Source organism: Takifugu rubripes, chromosome 10 (assembly GCF_901000725.2).
Source record: "Takifugu rubripes chromosome 10, fTakRub1.2, whole genome shotgun sequence".
In the NCBI taxonomy this organism is placed as follows: Eukaryota; Metazoa; Chordata; class Actinopteri; order Tetraodontiformes; family Tetraodontidae; genus Takifugu; species Takifugu rubripes.
Window position 1 is genome coordinate 1,026,586 of NC_042294.1, and position 13,855 is coordinate 1,040,440.

A 13,855-nucleotide genomic window follows, 5' to 3' on the forward strand; every position below is an offset into this window, starting at 1 on the left:
TTAACAGAGATTTTGTGAATTGCCCCTAGCTGGTGGGTACCTCTGCCTCCCACAGGAAAACAAGTGGGATCAGTGTGAGCACGCTTCTTGACCCTACCTGGGTAAAAGATTTGGAAGATAAAAGCGTGAAAGCATTTTTGTTGAATCATATAAATGCGTGAATGCAACAACAGATGTTACGGTCTACAATTGTAAATAGCTGCGACTATATCTTTATATAGTGGGAAAGCTAGACTGCAGCTAAGATGTGGATTCCAAGACGTCACTTATCCAATCTAATTATTATTGATGAAGTTGGAAAATTTATAACTTGTGTTACTGTGACCTCTTTTGAGGCTTTGTTTCAGAATTTTTGTATTTCTTTCTTTCAATCAAGGACACCGACAAGCTTCCTGATCAGTATCCTTTGCTGCTTCTCAAGACTCAAAGTCCACAGAGGACATGCTGCCGTGACAGGCTCTTGATGCCCAGGAACAGAGCAGGGTTGTTCCGTGGCGCTTATGAAAAGATCTGACCAACTCTGCCACAAAAAGGGAGTCAAAGAAAACTTAAACCACACACCTGCTTACTATTAGAGCAGGGCTTGCAGAAAGGCTGGACTTCCTGGTCTTTGCTTTCATTTCCATTACCTGTAGTATTTTGCAAATGTAATAGCTTTGAAACAATTGTGCGTAATTACTAACAGCGGACAACAATATTTGTGCTGGCGGGATCTCAACATGAATCTAACAGCCATCTCGTTTCACAAGGGCCCAACAAATTACAAATGTATACCGTGAAAGCAAAGCCAAGCACCAATCAGAGCGGAAAGGTGAATAGTTTATGGGCGAGACAAAACAGCTGTGCAGGGGAGGACAGCGGGCCGACTTTACTGAGGTTGTGCCCAAATAGCAGTGATAATCAAGCAGATGTATTTCACACTCATTCTTCACGTCAGGATTCTTATCAAGCACATGTATCAAAGAGATTTATTGAACCAGCTGTGAATACATGTTTCAAAGGAGTGCCTACATTGGCCATATCAGGACAAACCTGGATTACTGTGCAAACACCAGCCTGCTTCACCAAGACATTTTTTTATTTATTCCCACGGTCTAAACTTTTAATTGAAATTAAAGCAGAATGCTAATTAATTCTTATGGAGGTTTCATCTAATTTTCTAATGACTGCTCAGCTAAAGCAGGAAGACTGCTGCCAACACTGTAAAGGTGAAATAAAGGCCATTTCACACTTGGGCAGCTTGACGGAGAAGCTAATAGAATTTAATGGTTTACCAAAGATCAGCTTTAAAGACAGTAAGAAAGTCAAGTAAGTTTGTAAGACAAGCTAATCCTTTCTTGTTATTATAGCAATTATTAATAATTTATTAATTCTTAATATTAATATGCACCATTATGTCAAAATAAGTAGATCAAAATAGAAAATAAGTTGTGTCGATTCACATTTGCAGCTTACAATAGCTGTGGTTGCTAACATCGTAGCATGCGGGCCTCCAAGCATTGCCTCAAATATTTTTTTCTGCCTAGCGTCTTTTACTAGCTCCCAGTGCTCCCAGTTGTCGCACTGGAATACAAGCACATGCTGAAATCAGCTTTAACATTTACTTTCCGTAGAATTGCGTCTCAATTGCGTCAGTGACACTGAACATTTCGCAAAAGTGAGTCTTTTCTCATGGGGAAATCATATTCAATGAACAATTTAAAGAACTGCGGTCATTAATGTGTTTTCACTCGAGAATTCTCCAAATATGAAAACTCCAATTCAGAAAAAAAGATTATGCACAGCACACGCGCACAACACAAAATCAAGGCTGCATAATACAGATGTTGTAAAATGTGGAAATGACTCCGAAATTGCTCTTCTGTACGTGACAGTAGAGGGATTGAGAGATTTTTCCTGCCACGTTTTAGCGTGTTATAAGCTGACCGCTGGAAACATCACGCTCCCATACCCACATCGGATGAAAGAAAAAAGAAATCCCTCAGAGAAGCTCGTCTCAGGTTATTGTTTTCTTGCTTCCTGCTTTGGGAATGCTTTTTTGTATTTTGTACCACAAACATGGACCTTGTCTTTCATTTAGCCTGTAATGAAAACACTGGACCTGTTCATGCGCTCTCTTTGTGGAAAGAATTCAAAAGTAAATCAAAATAAACCTATTAACATCACAATGCTGGAAAAAATGAATCAGCGGTCACGCACATATCTGAAAGATATTTACATGATTTCACGTGGGACTGAGTGTTTTTCCAATTACGAGCGACAGTTCACAGATGCGTGCTTCTTCACTGAGACACTGGTTGGTATTTGGCACTTAAAGAGCCCCCGATTCACGTTTGCTGCCCAGCAAAATGACTGTGCCATTGTGGCTTTTAAAGTGCTGTAATTAAACTTTGCTTTTAATGCGTCAGGTTGTCAGGAGCAGCTCCCAAACTAACTATCATGGGAACAATCACGTTACCATAGAAATAAGCACCAAGCAACAGAGCAAGTGATCATTTAGAGGTTTTAGGGGGGGGGGGGTTTAGCCATAAAACTTCATTTTAAGGTTTATACACAATTGATTGAAAGACGTTTGTGCATTATCGCATCACAATTAGTGCAGCAAGTGCCACTGGCCAGCCTGGATTTGCAAGGTTTCCAGAACACGGATGCAGACAAAGACAGATGAGAGTTGTTGCCCCAGAGGCCACCTGGCTGCATCCATCCAAACTGGTCAGAGCGTCACCATCCACTTTTTCTAAACTCTGTCCAAGTACTGCCCGTTAAATCATTGAGCTGTAGGGTGAAAGGTCACACCAATAGCCACTCCATCTTTCTTCTCCTGGACCACTTGGTCCAGCCCTGCCTATCACAGGCTCATACACCTTTCCATCCTCCGTCTTCTCTCTCTTTCACTCTCCATCGATGACACTTTGGCCTATTGATCTGCCTGGAGGAGAGATCGTTAGAAGCACTACCTTAGCACTACCTTAGCACTACCTTAGATATCGTTGTAAGGCATGGAACAGAGCTGGTAATCAATGCAAGTTTCAGCCTGGTAAAAAATAAATAAATGAATGAATGAAGTCGGAGTATTTTCTCCCTAAATTCAGAAGAAAATACTTAGAGTTGAACAAAGATGTCAGAAAAACCAATAATCAAGAAGCTGGTGCCACAGCAATGTGATAAAAGGCATTCTGGCCAATGAAAAGGGACTGACAACCAACAATGAACTGTTGTTTATATTATCATGCCGTGTAAAGGAAGACATATGCAACTATGTTGAATGTTCAACCTCAAATGAGCTGTTTTACATCATCGTGGATTTATGCGCATGAGAATTGAAAACATATCAGAAATAGTAAAAAAAAAAAAAAAAAGGAATAATAGCCTTTAAAGCTGTTTGCTATTAAAATGTATTGAATTCAAATTTATTACAAACATCATGGATGAACGCTTGATTTGAAGGTCAAATGTCACTCAAACAAAATGTCCTCCAGATTTTCTGCACCACAACAAGAACCTCACCCATTGTGACCGGTCCGACAACCATGCTGCTCCGTGACCACGTCAGGCCTTTGGATCCACCAGTCTGGTGGAGACGGAACACATGACTTTGGCGATATTTTGAAACAGCAGCTTGAGCCAATCATGCTTTTCATGTATTCCAGACGTGGATGATATGTGATCCTACGTGTTGCCATGCTGAGAGGAACAATCTGTATCACATAATATGAAAAAATAATCAACTATTTAAAAAACAGGAGAAAAACCAGCTTGTTTACATTTCACAAGCAGACCACACAAGTGTGTGTTTCAAATGGTTTCAGCCTGGTTCTGTTCTAAAACAAGCCTAAAATAATTAGAATAACAGGCAAATGCCGCAGGCGCTTCTATTTCCAACTATATTAAAGTAATTTAATTGGCAAAAAAATTCTGACAAGCACCAGAATACACTTCAGGGGCAAATGAGGGGCAGAATAAATGGAAACAAGCCTGGGATTCAGATGTCAAGGTTAAGAATGGGAAAACAATCGCATGTGGACCTCATCAGTTATTCCCAAAGCTCCAGGAACCGAGTGCTGAACCACCGATCAGAATCCAGGATTAGGCGGCATCCTTGTGTGGGAAACCAACATTTTACATATGTGAATCACTTTTGTTTATTTTTACGGCATCTGCTCTTCATAGGCAAACACAAATATGGGCAAATTTTCAATGAAATGTTCAAACCCAAAGGTTGAGGAAGCTCAGAACCTCTATGTAGCAGAACCGACTCAAGTGATTCTAGATAAACTAAAAAGGTTAATGTGGATTATATATTTATACTTCTGTCTCTCTTAACATCGTATATGCCCATTCTTTCATCATCTATTCCCTATTTGACGCATTTGTCTCAACACAAGCAAAGAATCAGACATTTTTTTACTGATTTTGTTTGGGGTGCTTTTGGCATTTCCTGTAGTTTCACTTTTGAGGAGCAAGATTTTAAATTCAGATTCAGATTCAGAAGAGCACACAGTGCTGCAAGTACTGAGGAGACAACCAAAACAAGAAAGCAACACCGTTTTCCTGTTCTAGATTTGGCTTAAGGTGCAGTGTTTTGCACCCTCACCGGCACTGCACACATTACATCCTGCGAACGCTGGCCTTCCTGTGTGACCTCAGCATGCTTGGCCAGTTTAAACCTCCGCCACGTCTGCCACGTGTGGCCATCTCCACAGGTTGCGTTGGTCCGCGGGCCTTAATTTTCACCCCAGCATGGTAACCAAGAATCCAGCAGCACTTTCAATTACCCAGACCGGAAAGAGAAGCTGCGTTATGACAGTGACCTTTGTATCAAATCTCAACCATCACTAGAGTGTGGCATGAGAGCAGGATAATTAACAGATTCACTTGTCTATAAGTTACTAAGTCATTTGCTTTATTACTGTTTTCATTTTTACACCAAATGAGGGGATGTAGTGACAGGAGTGCATTGTTCTGCTCCACATGGTCTCCAGCCTTTGGTCCTGACAAGGTGGGTCGTGCTAGAAATGAACCAAAATTGGAAGGAAAAAAAACAACTCGGACACACACATACACACACTACCCACAACAGTTCCAAATGGCATCCAAAAGCACCACGGGGAGGATAAAGACAAATGTTCTTACAATCAATATGGTGGCGATATAACAGGCTGATAGCGCCTGTCTCCTCTGTGATTTTCTGCTTTTCTTTGCTGTTATCACAGCAATGTTAATTCCTATAATTCATCAAATTATACCTTTATCCCCTTAGGACCCAGAGTATTATACTAAAAAGGCAGCTTGTAAGTGCTTGGCCTGGATCGGATGGTACACTGCAATACCAGAGCATCTACAGAGGCTGTGGGATCCAATGAATACCACCAGCTATTTGGGCATGTCAATAAAATAAAATAAAATAATCTGGAGTGTGTGACTTTACTGTACTGAGTTGCTGCAATCTGTAGTAAATCACAATCAAAGTCGGGCATTTCTTAAGCAGTAAAACCAGTCCATCCCATTTCCCTCTCTGCTGAGGTCTACTTATAGCAGCGCAGGCAGTTTAATGGAGAGGAGAGGGGCTGATTTAGTTAAGGAGTTCCTAGGCTTACTCTTAAGATGTAAAATGGCTCTGGGGTTTGTCAGTAATCACTGCTGCGCCGAGGTAAAATATATGGCTCGCATCAGGGAAAGCTGGACATAACCTGATAGAAATGTGACTTCATGCACGCAGCTAGACTGAATGTCTATCCCGCGTGATTGAGTAAGATGCATCAGGTCTCAGTACCTGACCTCTTATGTCACAATGCAAACAACAGCAAACATGCTTCTGCCTGACTTCAGCTACACAAACAGAAGATAAATTACAGAGTTACAACAGCGTCCATAAATGGTTGGACATAGGACCTGTAGTTTTATTGGCTACACATATTGTTAAAATTCAATTCACAACATGAAGATGATTAATATTTTGAGAATGTTCCGTGCCCTGTGTGTTATAGAGCTTATAAACGCCTCTGTTCTTGATTGGATTTTAATGACTTCTATGGCCAAAATAGGATATATTTTCTCGATCGCTATGGTGAAGAGTGGGTTATAGTTACATCTTTCTTTATGATTTCATTTGGATATATTATTTCCGGACTCGTGACTATGACTTTCTAGTTTTTAGTGCACAAAATGTTACATTATTATATTGATAGATGTAGAAGCTTTGACTTGATTGTGAATTATTTTAATACTTTTCTTCTGTTTGCAGTTCTGTTTTTGTCTGGGATGTTATTGTTTTAGTGTCCCAAACATAGCTGTACAGCCAAGCTCTTCTTTGTTTAAATTGCTTATTCCTGTCATGTTCTGTTGCCATGAGGTTTATTTCAAAAGCTTGTTTCTCTCTTCCATTCTGCAACGCTTTGTTTAATGTTTACCCCTGTTCGCATGTCATGCTGTCAATCTCAGCACCCAAAAGCAAACGAAAAGTTTTAATTGATGCAATCTTCAGCTTTAAAAAGTAAAGTATTACTGACTTTGACATATTTTTAAGAGCAAGCCCTCGAAGAATTGTGACTTTTCACTTTCACAAACTTCAACAACTGCAAAATCAGGCATTTTAGGTTAAAACAATCCTGAAAATATCCTGCAAAATCTTGGAGAAACATGTTTTTTAATGGGGGGGGGGGGGGGGGGGGGGGGGCAGATTCCTGATCCCTGTCTTGTGTAGTCATTGGCACTGCTTAACATTTTGGACTGGATTTCAGTCTGATTTGTTTGCATGATTTTTCTGGCTATGGGTGCTGCTTGACTGTCATACAAATAAGCAACTGAGTCTACATGAGCTGTCTCTGTTGGCCTGATGGGACAGTTTTACAGCAGCAAACGACCAATTTCACAAATTTTCACTTCCTGGATGCTTTCACCTCAAGGATATTAACCTCACACCAGAAATGGAAATAACAGGAGTGGATCTGCCCAAAAAAGGAGAAAGAAATGAAGATGTGTCACTGAAGACAGACGCAGGTTAATGAGGGCAGGACCCCGAGGCCCCCTGGAGTAAGAGGCGAAGAAACAAACTGATGTTTTCTGACTGCCAGAAAAAGCCAAGTCAAAGATCTGACATTCCTAGACTTGAGATTTTGCTTCTGCACCCACCCGAACCCTAAAACTTTTCCACTTGGCTCATTTGACACTGATGAGGCAAGAGACGATGGCGTTTGAAGTTTCTGCGGGAAGAAACTTTTCCATCAGAGCGTTGACAGTTTACGATCAGTGCACCATTTTGAAAAGCTTGTGTTGGGAAGTCGGCGGAATAAATAAGACAAGTGGGGAGGAAAATCCGACCAATTTCACATTTGACTAGAAATGGGAAAGAAAGACAAGATGATGGAGTGAAAACGAGAGGATGTGGAAGAAAGAGACTGGGAGAGTGTTAGGGGGGAAGCCCTATTGATCTGGAGGCTTAATGAACATCAGAAGCCTTTGACATGCCCTCTGATCTTCTGTGATCACTGTCAGAGTGGCACCACTCTGGGGAAGAGAGAGGAGTGGGAGTGGGTGGAGGGCAGGGAAAAAAAAAAACTTTGGATCATTGATGGATTTCAAATTCTCTCCAACTGAGCATCGAAAGGGGGAAGTTGTAGGAGACAACGGAAGAGAGCTGCATGTGGGCCGAGGGCAGGGTTCACCCCTCAATGAGTAACTAGCTCATCCAGGGCCCCGTGTGAGCATTTGGGGGTTTGGTACTGTGCTCAAGGGTACCTCGGCAGTGCTCTGAAGCTGTCCTGGCACCTCCCCCTACTACTACAACACCTCCCAAGTCTTGTTTGTACTGGACCGCCCAGTCCCCTACAGGCTGAGCTGGTACCAGTTTGTTTTTTTTTATTTTTAAAAGCCTTGTTAATGGAAGAAAATTAGTTTTGTTTTTGTTTTTTTGTTTTTTACAGATTGAACTGTACTTTTCACCAGGTTAATGGTTTTCCCTGTCAAACCAGGGGAGTGCTGTGTTTCTAATGATCGACATCTGCTCATTGTTGCACTGAGATCCGCAAGATACTAATTACATGTGAAGACTCTCAGTTCTCTCTCATCTGCTCTGGTCCAGATTTGCGATTAATAAACTGGGTCCCTCGTGAATGGCTGCAGAAATGAACGCGACTGAGCCACTGTGTGCTCACCTGTGCATGTTCACGCATCCCTGGACAAATGCAATCATCCCTTCTCTGTCTGTATGCATATGTGAAAGGTCTGCCAATGTGAAGATGACAAGAACGACTGGCAGAGGATTAAATTGCCAATTCTAATATACCCAAAGAGACACGATCTTAGCCACTGATGTCGACTTTGGTAAAATAGGAATTGACCCGACTGAAGCAAGCATGAAGTGGAGTGAAGGCAGGGAGGATTGGGGATGACGTTAATCCCTGAGAGATTTCAATGGTGAAATTGTATTGAGAGGAAAATGTGTGTGTGTGTGTGGGGGGGGGGGGGGGGGGGGGGGGGGGCAGGTTTGAAGGTAGTGGTGTTTTAGGGAAGCCAGCAGATGCAAGTCAGGCAGAAGCTGGATGGATCGATTGAGGTGAAAAAATGTCCAATGGAGCATGCAGTAGGCAGGTCAAGCACACTTATCATCCATGCCAATACATTACTTTTGGAAGGAAACAAAAAAAAAAAAGAGATGCAGAAGAGGTCAGAACTCACCAGCGTGTCTGACGCTACTGGACAGAGGTGTTGAGTTGCCGTCAGAGCTGTTGATGGTTTCATACAGAGAGTGGGATATTCTGCGCTCATGGCTGTCCAGTGCAGTATTCACAGGATGCTGCACAGTGAGAATGTTGCCCAGGAACTCCTACACAGAACAAGAGAGAGATGAAGAACAGCCAATTTAGAAATTTCCAATTTCCAAATGCACAATATTGTGTTTTTGAAGAGGTGGATAGAAACAAGTATCACTCATGTCAGAAGTGCTGTACGTTCCTATTACTCACACAAAGGCTAAAGCTAAATGAGAATGTTTAAAGCAGTAAATAATGCTTTAGCACATAGACTGAGTGAGCTGCATCTGTTAATCAGAAGCTCTGAAAATTAAATTCAGCCTGTAATCAATAACATGAAGTGGATGTGGTTTGACAGGAATGGGAACGCATCAAATCAGTCCTCCTTTGTGAACCCATCGATGCTCCACAACCAGGGAACGAGTTCTTCTGTAGTAGTATTTTCTAGCGAGGCAGTCCAAAATGACTCCTGTAATGCACCAGTAGATTTCCAATAGTTTGATTCAAATCAAATCAAACCAATCTTTATTTATATAGCGTCTTATACAATCAAAATTGTTTCAAGGCGCTTTCCAGAAACCCAGGGCCTAACCCTGATTGACAGGTGACTTCCAGTAAATGGTCTGCTGTAGTACTGGTTACTGGTTTGCATTAACTTCCAGAATCTGGACCTGGAGTCACAAACTAGGGAAGGGAAACAAACCTTACATGCACGTGCTGAGAGTTAGAGAACCGAGCTTGGGCTTCCACCTTATATCATACAATGCTCCTCATCAGCCTGTGGGCAGCCACAGGAATGCAGTGAACTCCCTGTTCAGGCACCATTACAAATAGCTCCCTCACAGTAACTGTTGCAGGGTTCATCACTCTACCCCGAGCTTGTTTCCAACCAGGGGGCCCCGGCTAATATTAAAGTCCCAAAACACAGTGCAGGCTCGAGGCTACACTACCAAAAGAGAGGATCAGGAAGAAGAGGAGAAGAAAGGAAATGTTTGGAATTAATATTGTAGGAGTATTAAGGAATATTCTAAAAAGGGGGTAAGGATTTGACACTGTAGATGGTGCTGAGTCACCTTCTCCTGGCAGTAGTGGTCCCTGGAAGGCACAAACCCAGGTAGGGCCGTTTAATATACACTAAATGAGTGGTTTAATGAATTGGTAGCACAGAATTTTATCAGTGTTGATAAGAGAGGACCATAAAGAAGGAGAGAGGGTGACAGTTTGTGTGTGGGGACTGGGTCAACACAATCACCATAGAGCCACAACCACTGCAGCCTTATAATAAACCCAAGTCCCTCGATATTTCAAACTCAATAAGGATCAAATTGTTGAAATGAAGATTTATTTTACTCCCACCTCCATCCCTGCTGTTGTTCATTGGTCTCACAAGTCTTTAGTCAGACGTAAAGTAAAATGGAGGGATTTGGGTAAGCGGGGGTGGAACTAGAGGAACAGGGAGGGAAGAGCTGAAAGCTTGAAGGAACATGTCAAGTGGACCAAATCTCAAACATAAAACTGTGTCACTGTCTATCCAAATGTTTTACAGGCTGATTTAAATAATAAATAAATATTAACAGACTTTCAATGCAAATAGACTTTTAATCAACTTAACGCAGATGCAAATATAGCTGCAATTTATTCTGTGTGTATGTAGCATTAATGAAGTCTGCTGCTGTGCATGCTAATGCTTTAGCACACTTCAGCATCAGTTTTAATGAACTGGGGCTAACATTCTGTGAGTGACTCTTTTCTGTGGAACTATGAGCCACCTTACAGAGCAATCAGAATTGATCAAATGGGAACGTGACAACCACACAGAAATAAACCAGTCTCATTCAAAGTAACATGAATTGTTGTTATTCATCTTCTGATTTTTGTCCATTCTTACATCCATCTCTTGTGTTGTGTCTGACTTAATCTAGTCTTTTGATAGTGGATTAGCCTGTTGACTCAGAGAAAGGGCAGCTGCACAGTCAACATTATCTGCTGCTCAGCTCCCACTGGACTCACTAAACTTAAATGTGCACTGTTGCTGTTTTCCACTGTTGTGGTTTTCCATATAATCTAGTGTTGACGAGTGTTTTGTGTTTCTGCAGAAAGCACACGTGTGTGCCTGTGCAGCATCTTCCTGACCTTGAGGACTAAGGACAGTGAGTGAGCGAGAGGCAGTGTGTTTTTAGGGCTTCTCCTAAGCTGTCAACTAAGGCTAATAATGTCTAGTCCATGGCCATTTCCTGGCTCTCTATCCTGGTCTTGGCCTGTTGCCGGGGCCATAATCCAGTCAACCTTCACCATAATGCCATAATTACACTCCTTAAGCCCCTGCATCCTACCCCAGGCACAACTCACCTCTGTGCTGGCTAGATACCCAGTTTTTATTAGCTTTTCACATACAACTAGAGCCACATCTAAAACCTCTGCTTCCCAAAGTGGTTACCTCGGACTTTGAGAACTTCTGAGAAAACTTCAATAACATCAAACATAAGTTAAAGACCTGAAATGAATACAGAACTACTCCACTTCCGCACCAGTTCTAATTAAACCTCATCAATGTCCTGTCAAAAATTATTCATTTCTTTGCTTATATTTAATAGCAGTAACCCGAAATGTCAAATGAATTTTAAAGGATTTGCACCGTGTTCTCTATCAACAACTCATGAACAGGTTATAACAACAGTCAAAGATGTTACAAGCTGACATCAAATCTCAATAATAAGTGGCTAATGATGCACGTTCAATATAATCCTAGATCTAAGATTTTGTGTGTTTGTTTGTGTGTATGTACCACAACTCCACAATCTTGACCATAATGTGCCAAAAAACAGCACAACATGTATAAGACAAACACATTGTTGCTGAAAGCTGATATGTAAATACTATTCTGTAAAATGCAAGGTATAAGGGTGCCCTCTGTATCCACATACACGTGCATGTTTCTTAACAGACACCTTTTAGACACAGTCAACCTCCCCAGTTTGCCGCCGTGCCCAACCAGACCACTCAAACACCAGATTCAATATATTATGTTCTCAATTGGCCCTATTGAGTTTCCCCTGCCACTCGTAAATGAGTTAGTCCTCAGAGAGCCGGCTGGGAATGAAGGCCCAGCCATAGCAGGATTGCATTTCTGTTGCTTTGCGATCCACTTTCCTCAATTTAATCGCTACCTTATTGGGGACTGCATTTCCCAGAGTGCATCACTTTGTGGCCCCACTCGGTCTTCTTTCCATGAATCACTGCTATTTGCTGTGTACATGTCACAATCTAACCATACCTCAATCGGTCTGTATTAAGTCCCATGTGGGGGACGAGGGCCAACTCTACACATTCCCCTTCCACTATCTCTGGACCATCACAATAGTAGGCCTCTTCCAGCAGTGGTCAGCTCAATACTAATAAAACCATAATTTAGCAGGCTGGGGCTCTGATTGATAGCTCTCTCAAGGCTCTATCGATCATGCTTCGCTCATCCAAATGTGCATCTGTTGTTCGGGCCAGCCACTTCCTTCCCCTTGTCTCTTTGCATAAAAGTCTCTGTGACTAACGGTGGTGCTTATGGAATGAATGCAAACCGAGCCGCTGGTGCGCTGAGGAGACAACTTTGGTGCTCTGACACTGCACCTACTGCACCCTCACCCCTGTGAACTGAGCTGCGGGTTGTTCTCGCTCCTGCAGTGAATGCTGCATCTCTTCCATACCCCCTGTAGCACCTCATCAAAAATATATCCGCATTTCAGGTTGTGCGATAACTGCTTTATCCCTTCGGGGGTCATGGGGAGTGTGCTGCAGCCTATGCAGCTACATGTGAATGAAGGAAGGCTACAGCCCCAAATGAGTCACCAGCTCACCAAGGGTCTTATGTGAGCATTTTGGGGGTTCAAGACCTTGCTCAAGGGTGGCCCGGTGGTGCTCCAAAGGTGTCCTGGCACTACCAGAACACCTATTAAGTTATGACCACACTGAGGCTTGAACTTCCTGTGTCGAGGAGTCCAGGTGAGGTCACTAATTGTAGCTGACCTTCAATGCCCTGACTAACTGTATCAGCCATATCTGATGTCAAGCACTGAGACTGTCGTCTTCCGGCAGCTCCAGCTGCACGAGGGCTCGGTGCCGAGTGAAAAACAACCAACTCTGAACATCAACTCAATCTGGAGTATCTCTATTGCTAACAGACAGGAAGATGAGGTGAAGTCTGGGTGATTAATGCCGTTCTTCATTGGCAGGTTGTTGTACTGCTGTCACCTGGGATAGAGAAAAAATCCTGAAGGCCAACCTGTCAAAAATAGTCCATGTCTCCAGGAGATCCACATCATAAATAACGGCACAAATGCACAGGGAAATGCAGTCTTACGCCGTGTTATGAATTTAAAATCCCAGGAATGAAGCCAGCAACAAACATGCTTAGCGTGTCTCTGTCTGCTTTTAGATGGTGGTGTCATAAATATCTCAGTGCAGTGATGTCATGAAATGCCACAGATACCACGCCAGCGAGGGAAGAGGGAACAAATCATAAACAGGGAGGTGCTCTGCTAATTAAATAATGTTGCTGCTATTTCATTCCTCCATAGTCTGATAATCAAACAATTTGTGAGTAATTAAGAATCACAGACAAGCTAGTGGAATCTACATTACTGGCTGTCTAAATAGGAAACTAAAAACAAGCAGGACATGTTAATTTGATCCTGTAGTTCAATACATATACATTAAAGGCCAGGAAGTTTAAATATACAATATTCAACAAACTTTTTATTCTAAATATACAAAGATCAATATATTTGATCATTTGCAGGATTCTGTGAGTCTTTGCACAAATTTGTGGGCGAGGGAGAACTCTGATGTGTGACCTAAAAGTCTAAAATGACTTTTCTTAAATTGAATTGCTCATAAAAAACATGGACAGACATATTAATAGAAGCGAGATACAGAAGGAAGAATTATAGTCTCTGAAGCAGCAATGCAATTATTGCTTCAAACAAAGTCACAGTGACCAATCATATCACTCTGCTATCTGGGCCAGAATAGTGCTTTTTCAAAAATGGGGCTATCTGTGGAAACAGAACAGAGGAACAAATTATATTCTCATATGTTATGGATATTATTCGCAC

At 42.0% G+C, this 13,855-nt stretch overlaps 1 protein-coding gene across 5 annotated transcripts in view; it reads right to left on the bottom strand.

Moving 5' to 3' along the window:
* pard3aa (par-3 family cell polarity regulator alpha, a) overlaps window positions 1–13,855 on the bottom strand; it is a 240,686-nt gene that overhangs the window by 98,688 nt on the left and 128,143 nt on the right. For all 5 annotated transcript variants that reach the window (XM_029843172.1, XM_029843175.1, XM_029843171.1 and 2 more), the window contains one exon: window positions 8,677–8,824. In XM_029843172.1, the coding sequence (XP_029699032.1) occupies window positions 8,677–8,824 (148 nt within the window). The remainder of the gene's footprint in view (window positions 1–8,676; window positions 8,825–13,855) is intronic.